The following is a 24173-nucleotide window of genomic DNA, read 5'->3' on the forward strand; positions in this document are numbered from 1 at the left end:
CGTCATTCCAGTCTCGGTATGCAGTGAATTTTTCACAGCAAGCTGGCTGTGCGTTGTTCTTGACAGGTGTGGCGTTGAACTTTTGCCGCACGGGGATTTCAGCTGCAGGAGAGAAGTCTTTGTGGTCCTGAGACTTCAGGGAACAGGAGGCACGCTCTATCCAAGCCCTTGGAGAGCACTTCTTCAGCACAGCAAGAGAGCAGAAAGACAGCAGGGCAACAGCAAGGCTGCAGTCCTTCTCAGAAAGCAGTCAGGTGAGTCCTTTGGGCAGTCAGGCAGTTCTTCTTGGCATGATGTAGGTTCTGGTTCAGGTTTCTTCTCTGGGAAGTGTCTGAGTTGGTAGGGCAGAGGCCCTGTTTTTATACCCAAATGTGTCTTTGAAGTGGGGGAGACTTCAAAGAGTGGCTTAGAAGTGCACCAGGTCCCCTTTCAGTTCAATCCTGTCTGCCAGGGTCCAAGTAGGGGGTGTGGCAGTCCTTTGTGTCAGAGCAGGCCCTCCACCCTCCCAGCCCTAGAAGACCCATTCACAATGCAGATGTATGCAAGTGGGTTGAGTATCCGGTGTTTGGAGTGTGTCTGAGTGAATGCACAAGGAGCTGTCAACTAAACCCAACCAGACGTGGATTGTAAGGCACAGAAAGATTTAAGTGCAGAGAAATGCACACTTTCTAAAAGTGGCATTTCTAAAATAATAATATTAAATCCAACTTCACCAGTCAGCAGGATTTGGTATCACCATTCTGGCCATACTAAATATGACCTTCTTACTCCTTTCAGATCAGCAGCTACCACTCAAACAATATATGAGGACAGCCCCAATGTTAGCCTATGAAGGGAGCAGGCCTCACAGCAGTGTAACAACGAATTTAGGAGTTTTACACTACCAGGACATGTAAACTACACAGGTACATGTCCTGCCTTTTACCTACACATCACCCTGCCCTAGGGGTTACTTAGGGCACACCTTAGGGGTGACTTATATGTAGAAATAGAGGAGTTTTAGGCTTGGCAAGTCGAATTGGCAGTGAAACTGCACACACAGGCCTTGCAATGGCAGGCCTGAGACAAGGTTAAGGGGCTACTTAAGTGGATGGCACAATCAGTGCTGCAGGCCCACTAGTAGCTTTTAATCTACAGGCCCTGGGCACATATAGTGCACTCTACTAGGGACTTATAAGTAAATTAAATAGCCTAATTGGGTATGATCAAGTGTTACCATGTTTAAAGGGAGAGAGCATATGCACTTTAGCACTGGTTAGCAGTGGTAAAGTGCGCAGTGTCTAAAAACCAGCAAAAACTGTATCTCAAAAGAGGAGGGAGGCAGGCAAAAAGTTAGGTGTGACCACCCTAAGGCTGTCAGGCTCAAAGTGGGGTTTGAGTCGATTAACATGAAGGCCCGTTCCTAAGAGTCTTAAGGTCCACCAGGTAGGTGACCTCATGTTTGCGCTCCTTTACCTCATAGTGCCCAGACCAGCAGTCTTTTAGAGCTCTGGGCTCCACCCACAATTTTTACTAACAGGAAAATGTTATAGGAGGGCTTTGAATTCTACCCCATCTTGCCACTCATGTGGCAAGTAGGGCAAGGCCTACAGAACACATCTGAGACCTTCCTCATTTGAGGCCAATAGATGTGGGTGATAAGCCTGTCATAGGTCTTGTCTCAACCCAAATAAACTGCCTGTGGCACATTATGAGCCAGACCCTGCAGCACTGAGAGACCACCAACACTCATGTTGCACCAGGCTCAGGAGTTTTAGGCACACTATACAGGAGATGATGATCCCAGTAAACCATGTGCTTGCCAGAGGCATCACCAGCTGCCTGGGTTTCAGTCTGCTGCCAAAAACCCACAAGAGTAGGGCATTCACTCTGCACCTTGCTACATGGTCGGACCCCCTCGCAGCTGCCAGTTGGACAGCTCAGGCAGATTGCCCAGTTCCGCCACATCCTCCCCTTTAGGTGCTGGGCATCTCCCTCAGGTTCAGCCTCCTCACAGACTGTGGTAGTCTCAGTAAAGAGTTTCCGGCATCCTTTTACCTTCGTCTGTTTGTCAGGTACCTGGGCCCTTTTCCCAGGCTCCAGGTCCTCTTGACTACCACCTCAGCTTGTCATGGACCTTGTGGTCAGACACACCCACTTAGGAAACCCCAACATCTTCAAATGTGACCTGAGCTCCGCCTCCTTCCCGGCAGTATGCTCCAGGTTGTTACTAAGCAGACAATCCACAGGCATGGATGGACTCACAGCTACCGTCAAGAAACCTGAGACCCCCCCCCACACTCAAAGGGAACCAGATTATAAGCAGCAACAACTTTGTGGAGGGATTAGCTGCTATGATGACACCATATGACACCTGATGGTTGTCATGCTAGCTCCTGTGTGTCTCAGAGCCTCCACCACCTGCCCATTGATGGGGACCCACTGACTGTTCTTTCTAGTATTGTCAGGCATTTGGGTTCTCTGCACCATATCACCATCACCCAGGGGCACTAGGGTAACCTCCATGCTGCCCCCCAACTATCTGGTTAAATCTCCTCCCCAAACACTACAATAGCCAACCCCAGTGACTCCCCATCGGTGGGGGGCTGTGCCAGCCTGGGACACTTGACATTTCCCTTGAAGTGCCCTTCCTGCTCACAATCAAAGCACTTCAGGGGTGCCTTCCCTGCAGACTTATTGTCAGGGAGCCATTTCTTCTTCTTCGCAGTTGGGGGCTGGGAGCTGTGACAGACAGAACTAGTTTGCGGCCCTTTAGAAAACTCATTGCTCTTGTTTTTATCCCCCTCCTTCTTCTGGTGATGGCCCTGCCCTCCCTTGTGGTGATCCCCCAGATACCGTCTTGTCGACTCTGGTGCTGGTCCAGAGGTCTGCCTCCCTGGCAAGCTCAGTGGAGCCAGAGATTTTATTGTCAACAAGATATTGGTGCAGATCTAGAAAACAAAGACTGAACTTGTGTTCCTTAAAAATCAAGTTATACAGCCCATGATAATTCTTCACCTCACTGCCCTTCACCCAACCACCCAGTACTTTGTAAAAAGAATACCCACAATACACCCAGGTCTGCTGGGAGAGCTTCTGACTCTCCCTTAACTACTGTCTGAACTTCTCCGGGGTCAGACCAAACTTCCTGATTAGGGCCTCCTTCATGGGGGCAGAGGGGGGAATACCTAATCCTGTCACACCTCAGGGGCCAGTAGGTTGCCCTCCTTTTCACTAGGAATGTGTCTCTGCAGCCTAGCTCCCCAATCCCCCTCCTGGACCTTCTGCATTTGTAAATCTTCTCACAGACCTCAAATCATCTGTCTATGTTGTCTCCCACCAAAAAGCTAGACACCAAATACATTGGTATGCAGACTCTCCTGACTGGGGGCACTGAAGAAATGCTGCCTCTAACCCTGCTGGACTCAGCCTGCCTGGCCTTAATATCTTGCTCCTTCAGGCTCAGCTCATGAGCCAAAATAGGTTTCTTCTCCTCCATGACCAATCTCTTTTGCTTCGTGTTCATAGCTGTCCTTCTCTCCTCCGAGGCCTTCTCCTTTCCTGACTTCATCTTAGCCAGCTGTAATTACAATGTCCTCTCCTCCTTCCTGTCTTCCAGCTCTTTTGGGTGAAAGCCTCTAGATGAAACGCTGCTCCTAGCCCTCGGAGAACCTCCACTCCATTGGCTCCCTGCCCCACAGGCTGTTCCAGTGAATCTTGCTCCAACTCCACATCATCCACTTTCACCTCATCCTTCTCTCCTGGGGTCAAAGGTGCATCCCAATCTTCTAACCAGGCACTCAACACATTTTGCAGCTCCACCTCTGCACAAACCCCTTGCAGAAATCTTTGAGTGGAACTCTCCATCTTGGGCAGCTCACAGTCCATTTTTGCAGGTGCAGATCAAAATGCCAATCAAAGAGTTTAGGGGAAAAATGCCAATGAGGATCAGAGACAATTGAATCGAATTGGTCACCAAGTTACAGTAACGCACTGCAAAAACACAAGTCCTATCCTCACTGCTGATCACCAGTATTAGAAATTGGGCCTCTAGTTGGCAAAGTTATACACCCTGTCCAAGTATGGACCGCAATCATAATAAGGGTGAGTCAGCTAACTCACCATTAATTAACGTGTGCTCACTCTATGGAAGTTTGGCACAGAGCAGGCAGGCTTAACTTAGGAGGCAATGAGTAAAATTTTTGTGCAAAAGTTAAAACAGTAAAGCAGTGAAAACGCCACACAAAAATAGTCCACACCAACTTAGAAAAATAGAGCTTAATTTAATGAACAAAACAAGACCAAAACGACAAAAATCCAATGAGTAGCAGTCAAGATAGAATTTCTAAAGGATAAATTAAATTGTAGTGCTTAGAAACATAAAGCGCCAACTGGGGCTATCTGGTCATAAAAGACCGGGTGAAATCTGTAAAGTTAGCCAGACTGCGATAGAGCGCAGGTTGGATACAGGGGCCAACATTGTCCCACTGAAATCAGACCTTGGTTTGGGATTGCGGAGACATCAAGGAGGGATGCAAGGAGCAGTGGTGTAGATGTGTTGCCATTGATCCTGGTGGTGTAGCTGACGCATCAGATCTGAGCCGGTGCATTGATGTCAAACTCCTTAGGTGCAGATGATGCATTGCCATCGAACAGCGCAGTCGTCGATGCAATGTCTCTTGCGGCGGTGATTCATTGTCAAAGGGATGCACCAGTTCTGACCTCCGCAACAACAGTGATGTGTGGATTCCTGCAGAAAAAATCTAGTAAGCCCACTTCTAAGGGCCTAACATTGGATTGGCACCAGTTGGCAGGGCAGGAAGTGGGGGAGATTTCAAAGAGAGGCCTTTGAAGTACACAAAGTCCCTGGCTTCAGACACACTACAGAGGGTCATGCCGCCGTTTGTGTGGGCTCAGGACATATCCTATTCAGGTGTGTCAGCTCCTCCCTCCCACCCTGCCCCAAATGGCCCAGCAACATGCAAATGGTCACATCTAAGATCCATTTGTGAGTGGTTGTCTGGAGGGAATGCACAAGAGTCCAGCTGTCACCCACCTAGATGTGAATTAAGAGATAGGCAGAAGGCACTAGGGGCCAGATGTAGCAAAGGGTTTTTCCCATTCTGTGTCAATGGGAAAATGTGTTCGTACATGTGGCCCTAGATGATTTAAAGTAAGAAAATGCAAACATTCTAAAAGTGGAATTTTCTGAATTACATTTTAAAATCTGATTTTACCATAGGTTGTGATTTTAAATTGTGACTCTAGAGACACCAGTCTTGGGGTCCCCATCTCTTCTCAATTAGAAATAATACTTAAAACATGTATTAAGGTAATCCAAATGTTAAAAGATGGGAGAGATAGGCCTTACAGTAGTGAAAAACACAGTTAAGAGTTTTTCACTATGTAGACATGTACATCTTAAAATGACATGTCCAGATTTTTTCAATACAGTGCACCCTGCCCTTGGAGCTGTTCAGGGGCTACCATAGGAATGACCTAAATGCATTAAACAGAAATGTTTGACCTGGCAAGGGGGTTAACTTGCCAGATCAACATGGCAGTTTACAACTGCACATACAGACTCTACAGTGGCAGACCTGTTCCATGCTTGGCCGTCTACTGCAGTGGGTGGCACAATCAGTGCTGCAAACCCCAAGTAGCATTTATTTACAGGCCCAAGGCACAGGTAATACACTTTATGGGGACCTATAAGTAGATTGAATATGCTAATGGTTGACAAACCAATGTTATCATGTTCTAGGCAAACAGCACACACATTTTAGCATTGGTCAGCAGCAGTTAAGTGCCTACAGTCCTAAAGCCAGCAAAAACAAGGTCAGCAAAACAGGAAGTCAGAGGGCTAAAAGTTGGGGGAAACTACATCAAGGTTGCCAGGTCTAACAACACCCAAAAAATCATTAGTGACATAGGCAGCCTCAGCCCTACTCAAATGATTAAGAAACCATACAATTACAGTGCCTAATCTGTTAGTTAATGGTCTATTCTCATTATTATTGCTTTATATAGGTTAATTTGTTTGTTGAAATGTAGACAATTCTGGCCTTGTTTATAGTGTGGCAGAGCCTGAGCTTCACTATACATTTGTGGAGCCTCTGCCCTTCTAAACTTGCAGTTTTCATCAGCATTCAAAGTTGGGGTGACCACTGCGTTTCTAATGGCAGAGCCTCAAAGTGTTGTACTGGTGGAAACCCTTGACCTGGAGGTCCACCGGACATCGAGCCGCAAGTTTACAGTTTTGGGTGCCCAGCACTATGACTGTCACTGGATTTCCTTGCCTAGGACTGCTCCCAGGCTGTGTAAAAATGCATGGCCCTGATATGCTGGTAGAGAGCTTCCTACGCAGCAGAGGCTCAGCATTGTTGTTTTATCTAGTACAAAATCTGAATTTTAAACTTTGTTTCAGAAAAACGAAAAATTAATCTTCCACTCTAACTTCAGAACATCCACCTCACTGGAAAATGCACTGAAAGAAGAAACAATGTCTAAGTGCATCTCTCTCCCTCTCAACTTCTGTTTGATTTTGTGGCAGACAGTTTCACCCATCTGGAACTAAATCATTTAGCATTGGGGCAGAGTACTCACAAAACAAGATCTATAGACAGCGGTTTGAGACTGTTATCAGAGAAAAGGTCATGAATTTCATGTCTGTACTTGGTGACTGAATGACTGTTTAATAATGAGCAGAAACATTGGCATTGAGACTATTTATTTTGACATCCATCTCAGTTAGGGAGGATGTTGTTCTACAAGAAGTGGGTGAGTGATCAACCACTAGTCAGACATGCTGAGCCCAACCCTTCTCATGGCGTTGCAGTTTACTGAGCTCCCTAGGCCTACCCGGGAAATTTATACTGTACACTGCACTGGCTGGGCATAGAACAGACTATCCACTTCATGCAAAGTTTCCGTAATTTACTCCGAACACATCCGCATTGGCCATTATGATAGGCTACAGTGCTCCTGAGGTTTTACAATCGTTACAGAGAAGCGCCTCCTTCTACTGGGTGACTTATTTAAGGATAGCAAATCGCAATAGCATATCAGGACTACCTGGGTGACTTCCAGACTACTGTGAGTGATGTGCTCACATATGCTAAACTGAGGTAGGAGGCCAAATGGTTGTTTCCCACATTTCCGGAGGAACCTTTTGAATGGTCAATTTTGACCCTACTTCTAACTAACTCGCAGTCCACTAATCTCATATCCCGTTTATATTCAGTGGCAATGGATTACTGGACTCCTGCCCTCCATAGGGCACATAGGGCATGGGAGAGTGACCTGGGGCATGATATAACAGACGAGCAATGGAGTTTTTGTTGCCAAAAAACTAAGGAGGTGTCTTCCAGTGGTAGATGCATACTGTTACACTACAGATATTTGCACTTAGTGTACGTCACTCCGATGGACCTTCCCCGATATGCTCCGGAAGTTGACACCAAATGTACCCGCTGTGGTGCGCCAGAGGCAACTTTCATGCACTTATGTGGACATGCGATGCGATAGCTGCATTCTGGTCTAAGATTGGGTTGGCCTTGTCGGAAATGACTGACCATACCTGCCAGCTCAACCAGTGATGCTGCTTTTGGGATATGTCAGGGAGATCCCGAAAGTGTACCGGAAACGTATTGCCTTGGCCGCCCTGCCGGGCAAAAGGCAAGTGGTGAGGAGACTGGGTGGCAGCCCTGCGCAAAGTTTGATGACTGGCTACAAGATATGACTCTATGTGAGGAATGATCTGTGTTATATGCGGACACGCTACTGCCGACGTCCCACCCATATGAATTTTGGAGCCAGTTCCGATCATAGTGACTCAACTGAACCCGGAGATAAATGGTGATGGTGTCGCTTGATGGAGGCAGACAGCTGCGAACCGTACATGCTTGTGATCATTTCAGCTTCATTTTATAAGGTAATGCATTACACAGCTGGAGAGAGAAATACAATGTGACTCTTGCAACTTTTATCATGCATATATTGATTATGCTGTAAAGACTCTATATTGTTTGCTAACTCTACTGGTATTTGACCATGATATAGCACTAATACACTGGGTTGCTCACCTTTTCTGTTGATATTGTAAAAAGGTTGAAAATGAATAAATACAAATAAAAAAATAGTCAGACATGTTCATAAACATTGTTGAGGATTACTGGTACCTAGATTTTATCAAGACCAAACACACCCAAAAAGCTTCCATTTTGCGTACCTTCTGCATGCTGTAAGCATGCGCTAGGAGAACTAAAATTGGTGATGGAGTCCTTGTAGCAGGCAGGGGCAAATTATGATTCTATGGGCCTCATTACAAGTCTGGTGGTCCAAGGGCCGGCAGACTCGTGGTGGTGTTAGGCCCCCCGCACTGCAGGTGGTCCGACTGCCACATTACAATCATGCCAATTGGGCCGCCACAGGACTGCTGTGCCCACCAGGAACATGGTTCTTGACAGGCTGATGGTGATCAGAGTCAGGGTCAGCCATGGCGGTGCTGAGTTCAGTGTCACTGCATTGATCACAAGTCAAGTTTCTGCCAGCCTTTTCATGGTGGGTAAGGCTGGTGGAAACACAGTGCAGGGGACCACCTGCACTGTCCATGCCCATGGCTTGATCAGTGCAGGGTCCCCTCTGTCCAGCACCCTCGGAATGCACACTGCCCACAAGTGCACATTCTGAGAGTGCTGTTGTGCTACGGTATTGGTTCCCTTGCCAAGGCCAATACCAGTCAGCCTGGCAGGAATGTTGCAATACGATATTCCCGCCGGTCCTCCCGGTGACAACATTGTAATACAGCGGGGGATGAGGCATCCGGCCAAACCCGTAATAAGCCCCTATCTCTGTACTCCTCAAGCGGTGTGAGTGTCTCTAGGAAACATTTTTTATACATTTTGGAGTTCCTTTAGCCTCTTCTTAAAAGGTTGGAGAATAATAATAATTATTATTATTACTGTTATTTTTATGTTGTTTATATAGTGCTCCAAAACTCACTTTTGCTATTTCTAAGCACTGTAAATAGCATTATTTTACTGGCCTGTGGAAGATGGAAGTCTCAGAAGCCTTGCGGAGATTAAGGTGTTTGGACACTGCAGTTGTCATAGCCAAAAGTTCAGCCCACTGAATTATCTTCATGCCTATTGAGCATCCATGCACTCCCCTGCTCACAAGCTACAAAAATCAAGCACAATAGGAGAAACGTTCGATGATAGGTTTTTCTTTTTTTTAAGTACGTAGGGCATATAGAATAATGTGCCTGCTTTACTTGTACAGCGGTGCACGTTGTTTCATTCCAACACATCTATTAGGGTGGATACCTTGTATGTGGCAACTGGAGAACCAGCTCTTTTAGGCTTGTTCCTAAATTGCTCTTCAGGGCCGATGTGAGAGGCGAATATGAATATTGCTTATGTCAAAAAACATTCTTAAGTCCCCCTAACCACATTTAAGAGGAAATGCATAAGAAAGTAATGTGTGGGCATGAGTCCAACAGTTCGGTATAGAAGTAGGGCCAAGATGCGCAGTGACTTGCATTGGCTGCCCTGCCCTCAACATCACATCATTCAGGTCCTGTTTGTGGAGACAGGATCTGTATATGAGGTGCGACAATTACAGGTGAGTGAGCGGCCTTTTATTTTGACCTTGATAGTGCTCTGAATTCTTGACGAAATCTCGTTGATCTAATTCTACAGAGAATCTGATCTCAGTACTTAAAAAGAACTTCGGTAATAAATAGAAAAATCTGTCAAACTATTACTAATCACACACATCATAGAAAGTCTAATCTTTGGAAAAGTGCCAGACATTATAGCACATTTCAGAGATACAAACACCTCATTTTTTTCAAATTAAAACTAGCTTCTGATGTTGCTTGTTTTCCAACTTTTTAAGTGTCCTTCAGTTGACTCCAGAAGTAATATTTTAACTAAATGCACTGAAAATATCGTGTCAAGTCAATGGAGAATAATGGGCGAAAGCCGCTCAATCAATTTCATGGATTTATGGTATTAAAATTAATTGTGAAATTTTGACAAGACATCCGAATTGTAGATGCATGAAAATAATTTTCTGTGATCCTACTTGCAGTAAGTGTCATTTATCATCCCGAAGACGTGGATGTTGTTGCAGGCCTTCATTGCTAGGATTAGCGTGAACCATCCAGTGCTGAGATATGTTCCTGACTGGACCCTGTAACAACACACAGACATGCAGAAATAAGTTTCAGCGAGAGACTGAAAACACTTTATCAAAAAAATTGCACTGGTTAATGAAGAAAAGAGGCTTTAAAACAATTCGCCAGACTTTAGAAAAATACCTCGACCTTGAATAACTCATGAGAGAATTTGTCACATGCGAACAGCGCTCTGGCATACTTAATTAATCAATCAGGAGGAATATTAAGAGTATTTATTCAGAAGTATGAGGTATCCTTGCTTTTAGAAAGGTACCCAACTTCTCATTGTGTTCATGGCACCAAATTCTGTTTTTGACGACCGTTTGATATCTCTTTATTGATTAAGCAGCATGTTTGTCTTCTTAATGCTGCTGTATGGGTTACTAGGCCTTCTCTGATCCCTACACCTGGCGTACATGAGCATAGCACTCAATGACCCTCGGGCTAGAATTGTGCTGTGTATCTGTCTATATGTTTTAGTTCCGCTGACCCTACCCATTTGGGCAAACTAAAGGACAGACAATGCAGGCAGATCCCCAGCTCTAGTGTAAGAGAAGTCAGGGAAAATAACACAGAATCTGCAGAGTGAATTATAACTATCAACTAATTACAATTATTTTTGCACACCTTTCACACTGCTAGACGCTGCATCCCAAGATTAAAGTGCCTCTCCAGTCACTCATGAGTGTCATCAAAAGGCTTCCCATATAGAAACATAACAGATACAATCCTTCGCGAACCATGCAATTCCTCATGGTGTATCACGCTGCGGTCTAAAAACATAATTTGGGCCCTTTTGCAGAGTATGGAGAACTATACAAATGCCAATACAAGACACAAACCAGATCTCAAAGCATGGAGAGGTATTACACAGAGCCAAGAAAGCACATGCAAATATAACAAGTTTACACAAAGTAGCTCGTTTCATCAGTGGTGTGAAGTGCCGGAGCTACATAAACTGAAAGATGCTAACGGTTACTGGAGGCAAACTTATTTTCTCAGGGTTAGAAGTCTCCCCGTAGATGAGTCGGTGGGTGATGCACTACCAGAGACAAGACAATGCCTTCATAATCTTAATTTCAGGTTGGCCCTCCCGGCTTCAGGGTTGTTTGTGCAGGTAGGATAATGTTGGGACAGCAGTGGAAGACAAGGATATCGATAATCTGTGAGCAGCACTTCCTATGTATTTTAGCAATTTGGTCAAGGAAAGACACAACTGTGGTGTGTGCAAAACAATCAGTATTTTGTCTCTTTTCTCCACGGTGGGACTGCACTCATATTATTGAAATTCTTCTTCTTCTTCATATTTTTCTTCTTCTGCTTATTGCTATTATTGCTATTATTAGTATTATTATTATTTTCCTCTATTTCCTCTTTTTCTTCTTCTTCATATTTTCATTATTATTATTATTATTATTATTATTATAGAATTCGTAAAGCACAAAAAATGCAGAGTCTCTTGCCACTATCAAAAAACATCTGATTAATAGAATTTACTCCTATCTAGTCTAGTTTGTAGATAAACAGGTCTTTGGGCTCCATCTGAATTTTAGCAGATTAGGTAATCTGGGAGTTCCTATGGTGCTGCACATCACACTAGTGGCCCTTTACTTCATAGTGCTCTACACGCAGTGGATGAGTATTTATCAAGCCTACACCTTAAAAAATGCATCTTCTGCCATAACATATCTTCTGCATGAAATAGTCAGATTTAAGACAAAATATAATAATACTAATAACAATAAAGGATGATGATGGTAACTATGGTAATGCATTTATACATAATTTTCTGAAATTACGTTTGGGCGCTGAAGTGATGTTAAGCATAAACGTAAGTGTTCTATGAGTAAGCCAATAAATACATAATTCTAAACTCAGGGCCATATTATTTACAGTATGCAGGAATCCATTACGATGCCATGGATGCGTTGTATTTACTAGACAGAGCACCATGTCGCAAGGACCTAAGGGGCATGAGAAATTCTGACGGCAACTGTGGGAACATTGCCTTAATGAATCCACCCCCAAAAAGTGTCACATTGCTGAAGCTGGCCTCATAACTGATGCAACTACAGTGATGCACCAAATTTAAAGGTGCTGTGTCAGTTTTAATTTACACAAGTAGCCTAATGTTTTAGGACCAATGTAAAAGACTGTAAAATGGTGGAATATCACCATCTACAATTTTACATTGGTCCTGGATTTAAGAGGGTATGCATGCAGTATGTCTATGTGTCGTCATACAGAAGGCACAGTCTACGTATATGTATGTAGAGACCTGAGTATGTGTGACATAGTGAGTTATAATGTAATGTAAGTGAATACAAGCATGTGTTTGAATGTGATGCAGCAGTAAATGTATTACCTACCTTAAGTATGTACTTGCCCGTTGTCCTTCTAGAGTATACAGTCCAGGACTTGAGGACCCCTTCCTCCATGGGGAAGTGACATTCAGGGCCCGTACCTTGCAAACCATACACAACATCACATAGCCATGCAACAGTAGATGATGACATCATAGGTGCCATGGCCCCAGCTTGGTTTCCTATAACATGCTTGACACATGTGTAGACCCACTACTGGTAGAGGTAAAGTGAAATACAGACATATTCCAGTGTGTAAAGTGAGTTCAGCTGGTCCGAATCCTATTGAAAAGCCACTGCATTTTTTAATGTCTGGGTTAAGCAGGCATAGTAATTGTGACGCATTTTGGACATTTGCCAACAATGCATCACTTGCCGAAAAATTTACAAACATAGATTCTGTTCTGAATGGGATTTTAAGAGGGAGTACCTACCTTCCATTTCATTAATGTAACCTGATGCAGCCGGTTGTAGTACAGGTCAAATACAACGCAGGATAGTAAAAAGTGACCCATTATGCCTAATGCATCACTTTGTAGATATGGAGCACTGTATGAGCTGCTGCTACATCAAAAAAAAGTAACGCAGCAGCAGAGCAAGTTCCTTGTAAATATGCCAATCAGAGCCATATTTACAAGAAATGATGCATCACTGTGTTGCGAAAGCGATGTGTCAAAATCATTTACGATGCACAGAAATCAGTTACAATGTCATGGATGCACCATATTTACAATATGGTTGCACCACGGCACAAGGCATCAGAAATTCTGACACATCAATGGGACCTTTGTCATAATTGTTCTTCCCCAAAAGTGATGCATCACTGAAGTTGGCCTCACAACTGACGCAACTTTAGCGATATGTCAAGATTTAGAGGCACTGCTCAGTGTTAATTGACGCAAGTAGCCTAATGTTTTAGGATCAATGTAAAAGACTGAAAAATGGTGGTCCTGGATGAAAGAAGGTATGCATGCAGTATATTTATGTTTTACATTACAGTGGGCATAGTCTAGGTATGTGTATGTAGAAACCTGAGTATGTGTGACATAGTGAGTGACAGTGTAATGTAAGTGAATACAAATATGTGTTGGAATAAGAAGTGTACATGTGTTACCTACCTTATGTGTGTACTTACCTGTCGTCCTTTTGGAGTATGCAGACCTGGACTTGGGGATGCCTTCCTTCATGGAGAATTGACAATCCTCGCCTGTGCATTGCAAACAATATACAACGTCACATAGCCTTGCTGCAGTGGACGATGAAATCATAGGTGCTATGGTCCCAGCTTGGTCAAGGGGCCTATAACATGATTGGCACATCCACAAACCCACTACTAGCAGAGGAGAGATGAAATACAGACATAATCCAGTATGTAAAGTGAGCTCAGCTGGTCAGATTTATATTGAAAAGATACTGCATCATTTTTATGCCTTGGTTAAGCAGGCATTGGAATTGTTACACATTTTGGACATTTGCCAATAATGCATCACTTTCTGAAAAACTTGTAAATAAGGATGCGTCAGTTCTGACTGGGATTTTAAGAGGGAACGCCCACCTTGCATATGATTAATGTAACCTGACGCAGCTGGTAGTAGCGCTGGTCAAATAAGATGCAGGGCAGAGAACAGTGACAGATTAAGCGAAATGCATCACTTTTTAAGTATAGAGCACTGAATGCTTCACCACTGCATCAAACAAAATGATGTAGGGGTAGCACAAGATCCTTGTAAATATGCCATTCAGTATAAAACCAGGGAACCTCAAAGGTTACAGCATATACTATAAAGACCCAGGTAATAGTACATGAAAAAGGAAGCACAAATGACGCGACCTAGCAAAGGTGTGAACATGTATAACAAGTGGAACAACATGGAATAAAATGAAACAGATCAAATTAAGGAAATGGAAGGAAAATTGTAAGGCACAAGGTCTGTAAAAAGTACTAGGAAGGTCTCAAAGGATAGTAAATAAAAATGAAGAGCCTTTTAAAATAATAGGAAGAAAACCAAAGCAGCATCACAGGAAAATGGAACAGCACATGTTGAAGGACCTATGTTTAGAGATGCAAAGTTAGGTTTGCTTTTTATTAAAATGCTAATAAGTAGAAGAATCAAAGAAAGCATTAATGAGCTACCTTGAAATAATTCACCCAGAAAACTAAATACAAGAACAACTGAGCTTATATTAACATCTATTAACATCTATTTGTCAGGAAAAACTATTTTAATCATGATCCTTTTATACTTTAAAGGGACACATTTGCCAAAAGCGGAAGCTCCTTGAACTCACTAACAGGGAGTAAAATAGTATAGGTATAAAAAGGAGACTGCTATCTTCGTACAGACAACTGTAGAGATGTTATTTCCTTACCATAGATAGTTGTCAGAATATGCTGAGCAGTGATAGCACTGTGGCACTTACTCTTTTCACTTCAGTGTACAAGAACTGCCATACTCATCCCACTATGATCTCATCAATAGGAGGGGTGTAATAAAGTGAATCCACACCAGATGAAGATATGTGGTAGGAGGTATTTATTAGAGCCTCAACCAACAGCCAGCATATCAACTGTCATCTAGAGAACCCTGCATCACAGAACCTCAGGACAAGCTGGTTCCATGCCCAGTGTTCTGGCATGGAGCCATGTTACATCATTACACTTCTTCCTCTTTACATTAGAACAGAAGTAACATGAGAACAAAAACACATTTGAACAGAAAGAAAAAGAGGGTAGAAAGAACTACACAAAATCACGCAAATGTAAAGGAAACCTGCGTGTTCTAACACTCCTACGAGTATGATCAGACCTTAAATCAATGTCAGAGGGAAAACTATAAGAAGTATCATCTCTCCTGTCGGCCACACCACACCCCCCAAAATGTGCTACACGACTATGATTCCAGATGCGACCATCATCCGTCTTGACAGCATTTTTAAACAGCTTAATGATAGTTTTTGGAGAGGTATATTTTGACCAATTTTGACACCCAACAGGAGCTTTGACCTTTACTTTATCTCCAACCTCAAAATTTGTAACTTTCGCATTATTCCTTTTATCAACATAAATCTTCCTTTTGCTTTGCAGAGACACTTCTTTGTCTCTCCATTCCCCAATACCATTGTTTTTCAAACCCTTCCCAGCAACCATCCAGCCAGGACACAAACAAGTATTTGGAGACCTTCCCCTGAGCAGTTCAAAAGGAGTCTTCCCCGTTGATGCATGAGGAGTGTACCTGTAAGCTGTTATACGACCCTGCAGTTCTTTTCTCCAATCTAAACAGTTTACCTTTGCTAATTGTATACTCTCTTTTAAAGTCCTGTTAAATCTCTCCAAAGCACCATTCGCCTCTGGATGATATAACGCAATTTTTTTATGTACAATTCCACATTTTACAAAATACTCCTCCATCTGAGCAGAACAGAACTGCGGACCATTGTCAGAAAGAATAGAGTTAGGAAAACTCTCGCGTTTGAACACAGATTCTAAAAAAACGATCACAGATTGAGAAGTGATCTCTCTCACCAAACTCACCTCCACCCATCGTGAATACAAATCCAGCAACACCAACAGGTAAGGAGTCTGATGTTCTCCATGCAATGGCCCCACAATATCGATAGCTAATTCATCCCATGGACTTTTTGGTAAACTTCTACAAACCATAGGTGAACATCTTGGTTTGAGCACCTTATCACTAGCTTGACAAGGTGTACACTCCCTAACAGTACGTTCCACCATCAAATCTAATCCAGGCCACTAGAAATCCTGACGGATGCGCTCTTTGGTTTTAGAAATGCCCATATGCCCTTCATGAGCCATGTTCACGATGACTTCTCTCAAACTCAATGGGGGAATCATTCTTGTGCCCCTCATTAGAATACCATCAACAACGGCTAACTCATTCGCAACTAACGACCAAGGTTTAACCAGACTTCGAGACTTATGCTGTTCCAAAAGAGACATCACAGAACACAATTCACTATCCTTTTGCAACTCATCCCTCCATTCATCTTCCTTTACAGCCCCCAGCGTAACATCACAAACTCTTATGCCACACTCAGCATCACATTGATCATTTTCATCCTGAGATTTATCATTCCCTACCACCTCCACCAATCTCGACAGACAGTCTGCCGTTACATTTGTCTTTCCCGGAATGTATTCAAACATGAAGTTATACTCCTGTAAGGAAATGACCCATCTCCTGATCCTTGAGGAAATTGAGTCCAAACCCTTCTTCTCAAAAATTTCTTTCAGGGGTTTATGATCAGACCTGACTACGAAAGAAGATCCCCACACAAATTTTCTGAACTTGTTTATGGCCCAGAAAATTGCCAACGCTTCCTTCTCTATAACAGAATACCCTATCTCTGCCCCTTTCAAGCATCTTGAAGCACAAGCTATTAGCACCTCTTGGCCCTTCCTGATCTGAAAAAGAAGAGCACCCAGCCCCTTTATACTCGCATCAGTAACAATGAAAGTGGGATTCCCAGGTACAAAAGCTTGTAAGTTTGGTGCATTCCTGAGATCATTTTTTACTTGTTTAAATTCTGTACCACACTCTTCCGTCCAAACAAACTCTGCATTCTTACACATGAACTTCCTTAGATTTACTGTCTTATCTGCAAAATTTCGTATAAATTTGTTATAAAATTCTGCCATACCTAAGAATGAAGAAACCTCATCTTTTGTACACGGTTCTTTTAACATTTCGATAGTGTCCACCAAATCCTTTTTAGGACTCACCCCCTGCCGTGAAATATGATGACCCAAATAGTCCAGTTCAGTGACTCCAAATTTACATTTGCTTCGCCTAAGAGATAACCCAGCATCAAGCATCCTTTTAAGCACAGCATGCAACCTCTCATCATGTTCTCTCACGTCTCTCCCACATATTAATACATCGTCCTGGTAGCACTTTACGCCTGAAATGCCTTTAAAAAGATCTTCCATAATCCTCTGGAATACTGAGGCCGCAGAAACCAGCCCAAACGGCATACGCAAAAACTTGAAGGCCCCCATTGGCGTAATAAAAGCCGTTAATTCTTGACACTCTTTACTCAACGGAACCTGATGGTATGCTGATGCCATATCCAGAGTGGTAAAATAACAAGCACCATACAACGATGATACTAATTCCTCAATATTGGGAAGTGGGAACTTGTCAACCACCACTTCTTTATTTAAGGCACGAAGATCCACACATAGACGGATTTCATTATTTGGTTTACGTGCCACAACAATGGGAGCTAACCACTACGTTGCCTCTACAGGCTGTATAACACCAGTGGACAACAATTTATCTATCTCTTTTTGTACAGCGTCTTGGACACAAATGGGAATGCGTCTAACTTTTGCCACAACTGGTACTGCGCCCTGTTTCAACTTAATATGGTGATTGTACCCCTTTAAACACCCCAAGGTGTCACTGAACAATTCCCCAAAAGCTCTCACAAACTTGTTTTCGTCACCCTCAATAGATTGTACCTGAACAGATGGATGTGCATTAGGATTGAGAATGACACCCAAACGTGCTTGATGACTCCAGCTCAACAAATTATCACCCCTCTCAGCAACATAAATCCTAGCATCAGTGAACCTACCATTATACTCAATGCAGTCATCAAAATAACCTAATAACTTAATTGGCAACCCACCATAACCCGTAGGTTTAATATTAGGTTTGAACAGTTTCTTCCTTCCTTGAAACTTCTTCATAAAAAGATCCTTTGAGAGAAACGTGATGTGAGAGCACGAATCAAATTTCATTTTGACTCTAACATCCCCCACCAAAACCCATTCAGAGGGATGTTCCACCTCACTCTCACTAACTTGAAAACTGACTTCCTTTATTTCTGATCTAGAATCTCTCCTATTCCTCATTCTACAATTTTTCCCAAAATGTCCTCTTTTTTCGCAAACATTACAAGTAATCCTATTAGCAGGACACTCACTTGCATTAGCCATGTGTCCAAATCTTCCACATCTGTAGCAATTTCCTTGAAAAGGTGTTGCAAACCTCCTATTCCCCTGTGTTTTTTCTGCGCTATTTTCAATTACAACACCTTTCTCACGGACACCCTCATACTTTTTTTTCTTCTCATCTTTTTGTATGACTTGACACTCCACTTCTTGTGCTTTTACACTGACCTTGTCTTCTTTATGTGCTTTACTTAGTTCTCCAACACACTTTAACATATGCTCTACCCTTTTTGCAATACTAACAACCTCATCCAACGGTGGCTCGTCCTTTAGCCAGAGTTCTTCCCTCACTTTATCACTGCAACACCTCAGCACAAACTGATCTCTAATCCTTTCTTCTACCAATGCCCCAAATTTACAACTTGAAGCCAACTTCCGTAACGCCGTAATATATTCTTCAACACTCTCCTCTTTCCCTTGCTCCCGCAAACCAAAATGGTACCTTTCCATAATAGTACTAATCTTTAGCAAGTAATGTAAATCTAGTTGTCTTGCACATATTTCATATTCATTCAACCCCCTCTGATCAGCTTGCGACAATGGAGGTAGATTTTCCAACACCTCCTGTCCTTCACCCCCTAAACAATGTAACAAAAGTGCCTGCTTCCTTTCACCACTCAAATTCGTACCACACACCCTGGCATAATTCTCAAAAATCTTTTTCCATTTCTTCCACTTAATAACCGGTTCTCCTGGATCTGACAAGAAAAACGGCGGCGCCGTAACATTCTGCATACTCACAAGAGGTGTAAAACACTTCTTCCCCACAATATATTCCAAACCCTACTAGTTGCTAAAAGTACTTAAAGTCCAAAAGGTTTCCCAGTCACCGTATGTCCCAGCACAATGCCGCTATATCAAACACGGGTCTTCAGGTGTGTTTGTCACCGCAGAGACGACCTTTTCAGTTTACTTCATTTTACAAAGCCCAATACTTGTATTCCACAAGTGCAATAAAATTTCCAAAGAAATGTATATTCCCGTGACCACAAACCAATATAGTGATCCTTATCCAGTCTCCGTCTAAGTTTCAACTTCCAATAGACCGTCGATGTTCTTCTTCGATGTCCTCCAACAATTGCGCTATAAAAAAAGTTTAAAAAAAAAAATTCATTCTTCCTAATCTAAGATGGCCGCCACTAAACATTTAGTCCGTTTTCTTCAGGCAGTTGGGCTTGCTTTTTCTTTGAGCAATCTCGGATCGTTTTCCTCACTCAAAATGGCCGCAACCAAACATCCAGTCTATTTTCTTTAGTCAATCTGGCTTGTTTTTCTCCTTTCACCACACTCAAGATGGCCGCCAACAATTCCCACAGCTTACAGTCCTTTTTCAATTGCTCACTGACCTTCTGACGTCGTGAAGCATACAGAGACCACTTTGATCCTTAGTAAATGCTCAAACAGCTTTCCACAAAGCCCCTACAACCGCAATTTCACACTTTTCTCCACTAGAACATGCTGCAAGACGCTCTATCCTCTCCCAGCACGTCTCTGTAAATTATCTCCGTTTTTCTCTTAAATAATCCAAGCTCTTCCTTCTTTGTTGTTGTTGAGGCTGTCCCTTCCTCTGGGTTCCTTTCTCTGCCCCCTCGTCGCCAGTGTAATAAAGTGAATCCACACCAGATGAAGATATGTGGTAGGAGGTATTTATTACAGCCTCAACCAACAGCCAGCATATCAATAAAAAGGAGACTGCTATCTTCGTACAGACCACTGTAGAGATGTTATTTCCTTACCATAGATAGTTGTCAGAATATGCTGAGCAGTGATAGCACTGTGGCACTTCCTCTTTGCACTTCAGTGTACAAGAACTGCCATACTCATCCCACTATGATCTCATCAATAGGAGGGGTATATCCTTTCAGCAGTGAAGAGTTACCTAGCTAGTACCCACCTACCCACCGTGCTGTGCCTCTTAGCTGCTACGGGTCAGGGCATCTCCTCCCTTCACCAAGCCGTAGATGTGTGAAGGAGGAATCCATTAGTCAGTTTAAGATTTTCAAGAAAACACCTGCCTGACACAACTCTTACTGCTTCATACCGTGGTGGAGCTGTGTTGCCGCGGGGTGCAGACACTGCCCTCCTCACATATGATGGCCACTTTGAAAAGCAAGGGATTTTCCAGTCAATGTCCACTTGACCTCACTCCTCTTGTGGAGGTGAATTTAATGCTGTATAAGGGCTGCTTTTGTCCCAATTCCACTCCCTCATCCCAGGGGTAGATTGCCCTTTGAGTAGTGAAGAATTCTCTAGCCACTACATACCTGTCCCACAAAGTGCTGTTCTTTATAAAAGGAACCTAATCTGGGTTTATTCTGTTAGAGGTTTCAGACCATGGGATCAAGAGAATGAGGACTAAACAAAAAACAAAAAAGTGCTGTTCTTTTACCAGCCAGAGTGAATTATCTACCTGTTGGTCACCTTTAAAATCACTTGTCTATGTCTATGTATTTTGAAGGACATTTTGAAGGACGTTCAATATTGAATAATCCCATAATTGAGGCACTGATATGAATTTGTCTCTGCTTGGCTATGTCCTGTCCACCCAGTTCTTTGTTCTTTCTGTTTTGGGACTTGCAGTGTTGATGTTGTAAAGACAAAAACAAAACTGTAAGTGCCAAAAATGGCAACAGGATTAACTGCTCAAGCCTGACCAAGGCCATATTGACATCCCTTTGCCTGGGCCGAAATACCCACATATTAGGGATAATATACTCCTAGCAATATATTTAAAAGGACATTGCAAGTAATATGCAGACTCAAGACTCACAGTGGCCACAGAACGCCTCAGTGGACTGCAACGTCCCTATAATGTTGAGTTTGGACACATTAGTCCATTTATAATATAAGATGATTAAGCACCCCTGCCATATATTATAAGGTAAGTCACAGAGTAGTTTCTTTATAAGGTTATGGAACAATATCCTTATCATGTATTCCATACTTAGGCTCTTATTTATAGTTTTTTAGCGCCGCGGTTGCGCCGCTTTTTGACACAAAAACGGCGAAAACTTACAAAATACAATTGTATTTTGTAAGTTTGTGCCGTTTTTGCGTCAAAAAGCGGCGCAAACGCGGCGCTAAAGAAGTATAAATATGGGCCTTAATGCCATATAAAATATGGTCACACCATCATCTTTCCCACAACTCACTTAACACCTTGGTGCATAGGAATGAGTGACCTTGTTAGCAAACATGAAAAATAAAAATAAAACCCCCAGTGCAAAATTAAACACAACAAAAGCCTTTTTATTTGTTGCAAACAGATATTAGAAACCAGTTTTTTTAAGGCTGCACTAGCTCAGAATGTGTAGAAACATGCAGAAAGATTGTAGCTTGTCTCTATCTAATGAGTGCAAACATTAAACCTGTTATCTCTGCTTGTCATTGTAAGCTAAAGAAAAATGGAGCAGAAGAAAGAAAAGCAACATTGCTGAAAATCGGTGCTTTACTTTTGCTCCATGACCTTACATGCCCTTCACCTCAACTCCTGGCTCTGGCTGTAGGCACTATGACATCACACCTGGACTGTAATAACTTATTATTGTTGAGTTATGATTTCTTTCCCTTGTAATCGACTGGGTGCATCACAAGTCACCAATTATAAAGAAATTAGAGACTGGCACTTATACAGGGACTACAGAATCCCATGTATTGTAGTGCTATTTAAAAGACATGCATATTGAGTTTTGAGGAAACCTATGAGTAAATATTTCATCAAACACACAGCCACATTTGGGATTGCACTCTTGAGTGGTACTGGGAGTATGCATGGATTTGAGTAGCAACTCAAGTGACATGAACCACAGAGCAAATCTGTCATGGGTAGGTCCATAAATAAGGAGGCAGTTGACCTGTTAAGGATCAGAAAATGGAAGTCATGCAAATGCATGATGCTCAAGAAAAGACATGCTGCAACACTACAGTTTGAATGTACTGACATGGATAGCATGGGTCTGTTGTGGTCCTATAGCAATGCTTTTTGCCATGATGCAAGTCAACTTTGCTAATTCATCACGTCTATTGATAACAAAGAATGTAGAAATTAAATAAAATAACACATGGTTGCAATCTTCTTGTGATGATCTGCAACACCTACAGTAAATATAGTAACTTTAAAAGTTTTCTCTCTCGTAACACAGACACAAATTACATTAGGTAGAAAATCTCATTTGTCATGAAAATGTCTTTAAATGGACTCTTGTAAGGACTGAATGCACATTTCTAGGACATGGTGGGCCTGTACTGTGATCTGATCACTAGTAACATGTCATCTTTGCCTTAGAACATTATTCCTTTGGAAATCACGCGTGCACTGTGGAGAAACTATTAGACATCCTGTCATGAGAGTGAATATGTCACTAGCCCAAGTGTGCCTTCAGAGGAAGGCTGCTTGCAAAGCTTCTTAACGACGTCAAGACAGTTGCTCAAGGCACCATTGACATTTGAGGAAAAACAAGTTGGCAGCAACTGGTGTTGGCTTCTGGAAAGTTCCAGTAAAATACATTGTCTAAATATTGCCTTATTTTATTGAGGGCTCCCAGGTGACACTATCAGCAGGCACTGCTGGTCTGCTGGACTGTTCAAGCACTAGCTCCAACTTTATGACTTTTACCAATCTCCCCAAAATAAATATCTAGCCAGATTAACCACCAAATCAATGCTGAAAATTTGACAAAGGTTCAGCCCTTTGCACTGCCCCTCTCTAATGGATAATTTGTATTTCCTTATCATACACCTAATCAGTAAAAATCCAGAGAGCCGATGCAAGGATGTCAAGACTGCCCAAATGAGGACGCTTTTCTCCTTTAGCCATCATCAGGAGAAACAATGGGAGTAAATAGTGAGAACTTGAATGCTTCTTTGCCCAGTGCATTAATCCCAGTGGCCTGCTCTGTGGATGCTGAGAAAACTACAACATCCTTCTAACTCCTGTTTGCAAGAGCTCAGCTCTTCAATAGACACTAAGGCATTATGACTTGGTTGGTCTTTTTACAAGCCCGCCAAAGCCGAGGATGCCGAAAGACCACCAGTGCTTGTGGTCTTAAGAGCGGTTTTACGGCGTCTGCTGTGCTGGAGGTACCCACATCCAGCCCGGTGGACCGCAGAAAAAGGCGGGACGGGTGGACTATCAGTGGTTTGCTTTTGGTTAAACAGCCAAACTTGTGAGACTACCACTGCTACCCTGGTAGTCTTTAGGCCGCCAGGGTCGTAATGAAGGCCTAAATCCAAAAGTCAGTTTTTTTATTTGGCTGATCCTCTACAGAATGAGTTACAGGTATAGACTCCGTTGGGGGCCTAGAATAGACACATTTTCAATGCCCCCATGCATAATTTACAATCAAATAGTTAAGCATATTTTATGGAAGAAGGGGACCCATTGCTTAATTTTGACCCATTATCCTGTTAGTGACTATTTATTCATTCTTTTCTATATTTGATAGAATCCTCTTTATAAGAATACTACACTATGGGGGTCATTACGACCCTGGCGGAACAAGTCCGCCAGGGCCGTGGGACGCGGTGGCACCGCCGACAGGCCGGCGGTGCCCCGCGGGGCATTCTGACCGCGGCGGCTCAGCCGCGGTCAGAGAAGGGAAACCGGCGGTCTCCCGCCGGTTTCCCGCTGCCCCAAAGGAATCCTCCAAGCCGGCGCAGCATGCTGCGC

The 24173-nt window shown here is 43.0% G+C and overlaps 1 protein-coding gene across 2 annotated transcripts in view; it reads right to left on the reverse strand.

Annotated features, from left to right (window-relative positions):
- The window catches only part of ST6GALNAC3 (ST6 N-acetylgalactosaminide alpha-2,6-sialyltransferase 3), a 1845830-nt gene that overhangs the window by 57080 nt on the left and 1764577 nt on the right, over nt 1–24173 (reverse strand). For both annotated transcript variants that reach the window (XM_069232255.1, XM_069232256.1), the window contains one exon: nt 10069–10176. In XM_069232255.1, coding sequence (XP_069088356.1) covers nt 10069–10176 — 108 coding nt within the window. The remainder of the gene's footprint in view (nt 1–10068; nt 10177–24173) is intronic.

This window comes from Pleurodeles waltl, chromosome 4_2, assembly GCF_031143425.1.
Source record: "Pleurodeles waltl isolate 20211129_DDA chromosome 4_2, aPleWal1.hap1.20221129, whole genome shotgun sequence".
NCBI classification, from domain to species: Eukaryota; Metazoa; Chordata; class Amphibia; order Caudata; family Salamandridae; genus Pleurodeles; species Pleurodeles waltl.